The sequence below is a fragment of the Brachionichthys hirsutus genome, unplaced genomic scaffold (assembly GCF_040956055.1).
Source record: "Brachionichthys hirsutus isolate HB-005 unplaced genomic scaffold, CSIRO-AGI_Bhir_v1 contig_643, whole genome shotgun sequence".
In the NCBI taxonomy this organism is placed as follows: domain Eukaryota; kingdom Metazoa; phylum Chordata; class Actinopteri; order Lophiiformes; family Brachionichthyidae; genus Brachionichthys; species Brachionichthys hirsutus.
Window position 1 is genome coordinate 1 of NW_027180794.1, and position 10,009 is coordinate 10,009.

Below are 10,009 nucleotides of genomic sequence, written 5' to 3' on the forward strand. Positions count from 1 at the left end.
GTCTTTAAAAAGCATTTATGCTATCATTTATGGATGAATGAGGCTCATCTTGTTCATTGTCAAACTATAAAAACAATATTTTATTTACAAACTTACAAAACAATTCATTCTTCCACTGTCTTCCATACATCATAGCGACAGATACAGGAATGAAGGACGCCACCAATAGTCATCATTATTAAATAATCAGAATTAACCATAAATAACACCTTAGAGCTGTTAATGCTTCTTTTGTCTACACAGAACAAAACATTTTGTCTTAAATGACAGTTACTAATACTGTATATGTTCACACAAGTCAACCGTTCCCTCGTTGGGCATCACCAGGGTGAGATTTAAATGTCTTTAATGGCACATTGGACTCTTTGATCCTCCTCGCGTGACTGTCGAAGATCCACAAAGGTTGACCTGATCCATCCCATATAAAGCTCTGCATTGTGCGCAGGACAACAATGTGAGCGCACGGCACAATGGATGGCTTGTAACGGCGAGAAGCAGAAGATAAACTGGGAGAGGAGTTGCAGGTGTCTCTGCTGAACCAACATGGGGTGCGGAGGACGATGCATGCTCCAAGCGGTGCCATCGGCAGTTTGGACGCCTTGATGAATGTGACGGCCACAGTGGCCTCTTCTGTGTGTCGAAGGCGGATACCGCCTCTGGCCCAGTGCCAGACTTCCTGCTCGGAGTCCCAGCCCAATCAATTCTTTTATGTGCTTCCCTCACAACAAACCTCTATCTGTGGCGCCTACAGGAAACTAATCTGTGTGTGCATCCTTCTCAAAGACACTGAAATGAACATTCTTGGACAAACAATCCAGAGTTGCTTTTTTAGAGATGTTTTCATCCGTCAAAACGAAAGCAGAGTAGCGTTGTTACGGAATGAGAAAACTATCAGAGCCCATTTACGTGCCGTGCATTTTCATCTTGCAAAGGTGGTGGGTGCAGCGCTGGATCAGGCTGGACCATCGTTTTCCTCTCAACAAAAAACCATGTATGACTTCCATATTTCAGGAGCCCGTGTATTGTTACGGCTTTACTTACATTATATGTTTCCAGCTTTACTCTGCTCCGGAAGACGTACGTTTTGAAGTTGGCTTGTTGGAAGACCTCATCAAAAGCAGCTTCGTTCTGAAAGTGAAAAACGTTTTACTGGCTCAAAAGCATAGCTATTTAAGTAAATGTTTCTCCATAGCTTCAAGTGACAAATACAAATCTGCATTGAAAATTACTCATTTGACTTGACAAGTAATTCCACATTTAAAAGAAGGAAGCACAGCGGGTGACTTAAACACAGATTTCTCTGCGCGGGAGTGCATGTGTGGGTGTGCATGGTTGGCGGTGACAAATTGTGAGGTTTAGCAGACGCCATTTCCTGGGGCCAGCATTATATTCAGAAAGGGAGGTCTCACCGAGTCCTTAAGCTGCCCCATATAAGCCGCGTTCTGGCCCAGGATGGCCTCTGCACTCTCCTGGAAGCAAGTCACCCACTGGTTGTCCCCGTAATCTGCAACGTTGGCCTGCGGATGATATACACATCAAAAAAACAAGGGTAAATAAGAAAACACAAGTAGATACTAATGTACTGTTGTTTACATGCTAGACACATTTTGTGAGCATGTGGCTTATGGCATTTTAATTCAACTCCCCTTTTTACTCTTAAGATTTCATTCTCTAATTAGCCATCATCCCGTTAGCCATCCTGGCAAACCAAACAGCGTCACAACACATTTGTGATGAATCCAGCAGAAGCAAATTCACAGCTTAAAGTACAGTTTAAAAACAACAACATGCTGACTGGTAAGTGCTGCAAAACAAAGGTTTAACATGTCTGGCTGAAAACGCTCCGTTTCTCAGTCCTCGCGTTCTGAATGTAGATTCGTTTTGTGATGTTTGTCAATGAGCTGCGGTGCTCATTTCCTCCCTGCATTTCTTTTGTAACAATACTATCGTATATACTTTAACATTGTGTATAAATAAATAAATAGCGTTTAAGTACCTTTTGTCCATTTAGACGTTCTGACATGTGATCCATGTTCCGAGGTCACAAACCAAATTGTATTTTAATAACCTAACCCAGACATTTTGCTGCAACACCAGACATAAAAATATATTTTTTATATTAAACCTAACTTGAAAATTAATCAGTTAAATAAACCTAACACAACTCAACAAATGACAAAATAGTGTCACATACAGGATAAACGTTTTCAATAAAGCTATCTGCTCTCCTAAAATCTTTGCGTCCTCCCATAGAATGCCCTCCCTGGCAGAAAACCCTGAAGACTCAGCTCCCCTCCTCATCACCTTCTATGTCACGAGTCAACTCGAGTCTGGACTCTTCTCTAAATTTGTATTCAACACAATGTATAGAAATGAATCTCATTTTAAACGCAGTCACAAAGTCAGGAGAACTTCCGTGAAGGGAATTAAGGACTAGGGGAAGCGTTCAGGAATCACACTGTGTGTCTGCAGGTGTTGAGGAGAAACCAGGAATGCCACTTACAGAGAGGATTAGGCGGTACTTGAAGCTGGGGAACTCTTTGTCACACTTCTCGCAGCGGAACATGCCATTCTGCTGGTCCACCACTTTTTTGTTGCACTCCTGGCTCGGGCAGGCCTGGTAAAGGCAGTTCTCCTTGCGCAGGTAGACGATGGTAGCCATGCAGGTGTAGTAGTCCGCCTAAATGGGAAGAGAAAGTAACTCATTAACAGGTCCTCACTCACAACCTTTGTTCATGTTAAACATGTCGACGGCTTGGTAGCAGAAATAAAAACCGTATGGCATTAATATGAGGATTTAAAGCATGTGGCTCTGCATGCCAAAAATCTGATGATAAATAAATTACAGGATCCTCACGGCTGCAGCGCAAACGCAAACAGGCGAGGGAGCTGCAGCTTTTGTGTGGAATCTTCAGACCGCAGCCGCATATAAACAGCCTCCGGGAAACATTCCTAGTCAGAGCAGAAACCACCCGAGCAAGTGACGGGAATTTCACATTGAATGGAAATATACACACAAAAAAACAACAATGAATGTGTTGTAATGAGATCAGGGTTTCTGCCAGTGGACTCCAAACCCAACCGCCCCAAGCATCTGCCATTTTGGGAAAATCTTAAATGCAAGTTAACGTGGCCCGGCAAACAGCTCAGAATTAATGAGGTTACCTGGCAACAGGTTAGGAACATGACTGGGTATATAAAGAGCATCCAGAGGGGCTGAGTCTTACTTAAGAAAAGATGTTGAGGGCTTCGCCGATGTGACCAGAAATAGTGGAATGTAGTAAAAATAGGGTTTCCCCATAAGATAGACCAGTCGGTCTTCTCTGACGCCCAACTGGTTGCCTGGCTCGAACAGCCGACCGCTCGGTCCAAAGCCTCTGCACACTTTCATCAAGACAAAAAGGAGCCGATTGAGGGTCTGAGCCCCGAAACCGCCGGCTTGAAGCCAAACTACCCCAAAAAAAGCATCAAGCAGTGAGTGTCAGATAAATGCAGGAACATGAACTGAGAGCCACAGAGATCTGACATCAGGGTTTCGCCTCCTGAATACATCTTTGGAAGGCTCGATCACACTAACAGACGTCAGCTGGTCGTTATTATTCACGTTCATTGACAACCATCTTTTTTTTTTTTTAAACTTACTTGCAGAATGCTGATGTTTCTAAAGGATGAAGGAAATGGATCCCCTCCTAAATAGAATGACAATCACTTTTCCAGTCTCCTCTCTGACCATTGCTCCTGCATGTGAAGGTCATTCCACCCAAATTAATTTCCAAAAACGGGACAATTGATGTTTCGTACCTCTGCGTCTGCATAGAAAGCTCTGAATAATGTGATAAATGATAGAAACAAAATGAGAAAAAAAATTCCAGTTCAGACATTACCCCCCCCACCCCCTAAAAAACCCCAGACATCAGCTTTTCCAAGAGGTCCAATTAATCGCCTCCTCAATTAGTGTGCAAGTGAGCAGACAGCCAAAATGGGACGAGGACAGGAGAACTTGTTTCTCACCTCAAGCCCCAAATAAATTCAGTGCCAAGCAAACAAGAGGAGGGCGGCCGCTTCATGTCAAAGGAAGACACGGGACGTGTTACGTGGACATTTGAGATCGTGACACAAAGAGTCTGTGACAGGGACAATTAATTGTGACACACTTTTGTTAGGGGGTTGTTGAGAGGCCTGACCCTCATGCCCCCATCGCTATGATGTCTCAGAGGGGTTGACGACAGCCGGAGCCCAAGCCCCGTATGAGTCTCATCACATGGCACAATGATAAGGACCAAGAGTCTCCGTTGCCCTGGGTCAACAATCTGCTCCCACAGCGGGGGGGTGAAGCCTGAAGAAGCGACAGGACCGGCAACAGTCGCAGCGACGCTTCAAGCAGTCGACGCCCACAGACAGAAGGACGTATATTGATGTGTGTTTTTAACTGATTTTTAAATCTGTAAATGGGGATTTCAATGTTAAAATGTAAGGTTTTTTTCCTGACCTCATTCTGGATACGATCCAGATGACATTCGGTGGCGAGATGGAGGACCCCACCCTACATGACTGTCAAATTCTATAAACATCGGCCAATAAACAACTGCGATATTGAGGAACACATTTTGAAGCTCCATTGATTGCAATGTTAACAAAAATTTCAAAGTGATCCATAATCCAGGATCTGTTGGGGAACATCACCAGAATTTAATCATCTGTTCCTGGTAACATTCCGAACCTGAAATTTTCATCAAGATCCATCCAGAGCTTTTTGAGTAACAGACAGACAAACCAACGGCAGTGATTAGGAGGTAATAATTATTCATTCATTGTTTAATTTGAAGTTACATTACCCAGCCCTATATATAATCACATTATCCATTTTATAACCAACTATCCATCCATACACTGATCCTCATTTGACATGTATAAATATCTATGCAAGAAAAAGAAAGAACCGAATCCTACTCCTCTTCACTTACCGGAGGGTCAGTTAACCCATTCCAGAGAATCTTTGTATTCTTGATCACTGATACCATAAAGGAGACTTTCACCGTGAACACGTGGAGATTAATGATCAGGAGCCTTTATGGTATCCACATTTCAGCTCATAACAGGTGAAGCAGTGATAGGTGTGTTAGAATAAATATTTATCCCCTCTACGAAAACCTTGAGCCTAAAATGATAAGATTTACACCACAGAGGGATTTCTCAGTGCTGCATGCACAAATGCAATTAGACTTTAAGCGTTTGTACATTTGGGATTCAACACCAGTCTTTCCGTTTGTACATTATGTAAATGATGTATACCACACGCGTACCTTCTCTCCGTGGCCCAGGTGCTCATTCTTAACATCAGACAGAGTCTTCCAGTTGGTGTTTCCTCCCCCGCTGGTACTTTTGATGTCTGTCAGAAGCTGCCCTTCCATGGCATGACCGTCCCTGTCAAACCTGTGTGAAGCAACACACCAGTCACTGCTCAGTTCTGCTGCCCCCCCCCCCGTCACATCTCTGCACCCAAAAGCAACTGCCCCGTGGTAGTTTGACCCGCATAATTTGACTGCTTGACAATGAAAGCGTACCTTGAGAATTTGACAAAGCTTTCACATTTAAGCTCAAATGTGGAATTAGTTGCAAACCTGCAGCAGCATCATCAATTTTGACTGCCTAGACGCAATATGATGCTCCCCACATGGCCGTCAAAAGACAGTAGGCAGGCTCTCTGGCAGCTGGCTTCAAACACATTGTTCCAGGCTGGGCATCAACTTCTGTTTGCTGAAGTAAAGATGGTTCAGATGAGGGCCGTTCAAAATCAATCCACCCGCAGAGGGACCGAGGAGTTGGTCCAGGCTATTACAGGGATATCAGATACCCATTTTCACCCCCACGGTCCAAGTAATTCCAGGAGACCAATACGATGAAGTGCGGCAAAGGCAGTGACGAATGAGAATAATGGGTTGAGGTGAAATACAAATTGGGGCTAGAAAAATGATGGTTTTAAATGGTCAGAAAAATCAATATAGCTTATAATCTCTTGGCCACGGGGCAGAGTGTTCACACAATGGGGAGGTCAGGTTGTAAAGCACGCCTCGTTCCCGGAGGCACAACTAATTGAAAATATCCCCATTAACAGTTCAGGCTGTGGCCAGGGAAGCACACAGGCTGCCAAATTCCCACTCCTCCTGACAAATGTGAGAAACTCTTCATGGTGGCACCAGATTCCTCATTAGTGATCCTGTACTGCTTTGCTTTAATTGTGTCGGCACCAAGCTGGACGCTGACTGAAAGATATTCAGACCTATCGAGTGAATTTACTGGCAGGGCTCAACGACGCTCATTAACAGAAGTCCTACAGGAGTTATGATTAATGGTCAACGCACAAATATCTTTTTCTGATCGTCATATATTTCACCAAAAATTCCCTATCTGAAGGGAGCATGTTTGCAGCAACCTGGGCAAGAACCACGGTTCCCCCCCCACAGCGTTCCTTGTTGTGTATCCCACTTTGAAATAAAATTAAGTTATTAATTAAGTTATTAATAGTCTGCAGGACTGCAGGCTACGGAAGCTTAATTGTTACATGTCTCGACATCCGATTTGACAGCTACCCCAAAAGCTGTGTAAAATGCTCAACAAGACGCCACCTTGACGGGATCCAGTTGCCTAGTCGCCGTTTTAATCATTGCAAAAGGAAGGAGCACGGGAATCTGAACTGGCATGGTGGTAGACAGCGATCCAGATGAAAGAGACAAAAGAATCTGGCAGGAAATGTGCAACAGCCATCTGAATTCAGGCAGATCCAAGAGCACAGAGCAGTTCAACTTCACCGAAACAAAAAACCATCTACAAGAATACCAAGGCGACCGGAGGCTGGCCACGCATGTCACCACACACGGAGATACTAGACTGGAAAATAAGGGTTTAATCCCGCAGAGCAAAACAGGCCCCGTTTGTGGGGTTAAACAAATGAAAGGCTTTGGGTGAGATCAATGGGCTCTCATATTGACATCTGCTTCTATGTCAGAGGGGGGGGGGGGGGGGGCAGCCTGTTTAAAAAGGATCCATAAGGTCCGATCAATTAGGGTGCCACAGAGGTGAAGGGAGGCCGAGCATCAATTCGTCTTTGGTCAATATGACCACTGCGTCATCTATCAATCGTGTACCCACCTGCTTCACGACAGAGCTTAATAATAAGCCTGAACAACACAAAGACCTGATGACCTTTATTCAAGAACAAAGCTCTAATCAAGGTCACCAGTAAAACACAGAAGTCAGATTACAGAGGACAAAAAGGCTGACCCTCCAACTCTCCGAATGTAACAAAGCACATTACGTATCGTTAACGCCTCTGATGGAAAGAGGCTCATAACCAGATAATCCTGAATTCAAGTGGACCCCCCCCCCCCACACACACACGAGAAATGAATGAAAATTGCTGCAATCAAAGTAATCACACGGAAATTAGTCTGGATTTCATTTAATCTGGAGATGATTAGAGGAGTAAAAAATGCATTTCCACAGATCTGAGTATGGTTCCCACTTATGTGTAACGGCTCCCCCACATTGTGCTAATGGTGGAAGACTAATCGTGATGAGAATCTGAGCACGCTCTCCTGAAACTTTGGAAATAGAAACTTGCAAATTAGATATTTTCAGTTCTTCAATGTTCATTCAAATATCTGCACCCCAGACAGAGGTTAGCTTCTAGCTTGAGGCCGTGGCAAAATAAATTGGCATTAAGATAAGAACATGGTAATAACAAAGTTTTTGGGTGTCAAAACTAAACCATATTTTAGAAACACCCAGACGTATTTACCCCCCACAAAGTATTGGATTTGCACAGCAAGTACACTATTTTGCAATCACAATCCAACATCCTGTGGCTCACTCACCAGGCTCTGAGCTGATGTGCCTCAGGGATGTCGGGGTTGATCATCAGGGTGCTGCTGAAGGATGCGGAGAGAGATCGGCCTCCGAAGTCTGAGAGCTTAGCCGCTTTAATGGCCACAATGGGCTGACCGGCGCCATCAAACTGCTCAGCCTATGACACAAGGGAGGGATGGAGAGGAAATGATTGAAACACTGCCGTTATACGTTTGGATTTAATGCATTCTTTGTTTTCATTCACTGTATTTAGCTTAAAAGTTCACTTTATGTTAATAATCTGACAAAGAACAAAACAATTAAACAGAAGGGAGGCAAAATTAGAAGACCCAGAGATGAAAGGCCAACGCTTGATTTAATGCTATTATTCATTATAACCTATGCAGCACATTTTGGGTACTTCTGCGAGTCCCTACAGAAATAAATCTACTTCAGGAGGACAGTTACCGCGTCACACGGCGACTGGGAATTCAATGAAACCATTAAAAACACAAATGTCTTTGATTCTCAACTCGAACCAGACGAGAAACTCTTCTAATTCAAACACTCTCCAACTGAAAATAATTATATTTGTGTAAGCTTTTTATATATATATATATATACATACTCGTGTCATAGTGAATGTGTGATGCAACTTTAGCTTCACAGCACTGTACACCTAGGAAATTGTCATCTACCTACAAATAAATAAAAACCTTAAAGGTGAAGTTTCCTGCACTGAAAAGCAGTTTATCGCAGGCAATGATCAACCTCTGAAAAGTCAACTGTTCTGCAAAGAAAGCTTCCCCATTGCAATATGTATATTCTGGTATTGACTTCTGCCACCGATGTAAAACGCTCCAGACACGAAACCCCCAGCCCACTCTATTATTCATCTGATGAACTATACTCACATCCTCTCCCCACAGTGTGACAGTCACCAGCTTTCCACTCATGTCGATCAGATTGAGTGTCCGTTTGGAAACTTCACGGTTGTTCTTTGTGGTGAGGCGGGTCACTTCGTCCACACTCTTACAAACTCCAATCACATCTGCAAAGAATGAATGTGAAATAGTCAGGACCTCCGGTGCACTTCAATGCTAGAAAATGGTACATTTTCAAAAATAATAAATTCTAAAAATCCTCTAAATCCAAACCTTTCATGTACAAACAGCCGTGTACATAAATAATGAAATGCGTTTGGCTTTAATGGCTACAGGTCACCATGTTCAAAGAATCAATTTAAAACCAGGCGTAAGGTCACTGGTCCGTGTGAACTCGCATCCATGCAGGACAGTCCGAGAAAGGGGATTACTCGTTTCCTCCAATGCCTTTCAATCACACTTGTTGACCGACAGAGATAAATACTTATCACTTATCTGTAAATGTGTGTGAGGGGCATCGCCAACGTTACATGTAATCTGCTGCAAGAGACGGAGATCCAACGAGTCAGCCCTGCTTCCTGCTCAGGTCCGAATAGCTTGACGCCCACAAACACAGGCCCGTGGTTTTCAACTCATCAGAAGAACTCTGTTTACTTCGTATTTATACTGAACAAAATATATACTGCCAAGTTTTGCAGCCAAATGTTTTGGGTATACTACTCTGAAAGAAAATGTATGTCATGCCTGGAGTTTTCACTCTTCCTGGCTGCTTTGGTAAAGATGAAAAAAAATAAAAAAACATTAATATTGTACAGGCAAAGGTGCATTGCTTATAAATAAAGTGCACTTAATTACCTTTAAATTTGCATGGTAAGTAAGTCCCTTTCAATCGATGAAATCATATCATCCTCAAAGGAGAACGAAGTCCCGTAGTTTCCAGAGTATAAGTCGCATTAGTCAGTTAATGCTTCATGAAGAAAATAACATAACAATTAGCACTTTTTTGGTAAATTTATATTGCAGAAAAAGCAAAAACGAAACACTGACAGCTACAGGTAGTAAGCTACGTGTAGCATTCACAGTGATCGAAAACGCAGTCGGCTTCCTGCGTATGCTACCAGTAGCATTGATGATTATGGCTGAATTAAGTTCGGAATACTGTCCGCCATCGGCGTACTGGCAAACAGGTCTGTGTGTGCATGAAGCGCAAAATGACCGAATCATTTAGTGAGCGTGTTTGATTGGTCCACTGTGACCTGTGTGATCATTTCATTGGTCTG

At 43.3% G+C, this 10,009-nt stretch overlaps 1 protein-coding gene across 1 annotated transcript; it reads right to left on the reverse strand.

Annotated features, from left to right (window-relative positions):
- Positions 1-1,041: 1,041 nt before the first annotated feature.
- On the reverse strand, positions 1,042-9,898 carry LOC137916728 (replication protein A 70 kDa DNA-binding subunit-like; the record flags this gene model as incomplete). The annotated part of the gene is made up of 7 exons (XM_068759699.1): positions 9,889-9,898; positions 8,760-8,896; positions 7,875-8,023; positions 5,304-5,433; positions 2,504-2,680; positions 1,410-1,517; positions 1,042-1,128 (listed from the first exon to the last, which is right to left on the reverse strand). Coding segments are annotated over exons 1-7 (798 nt in total), but the record flags the coding sequence as incomplete, so codon positions are not given.
- Between the last annotated feature and the right edge of the window lie 111 nt (positions 9,899-10,009).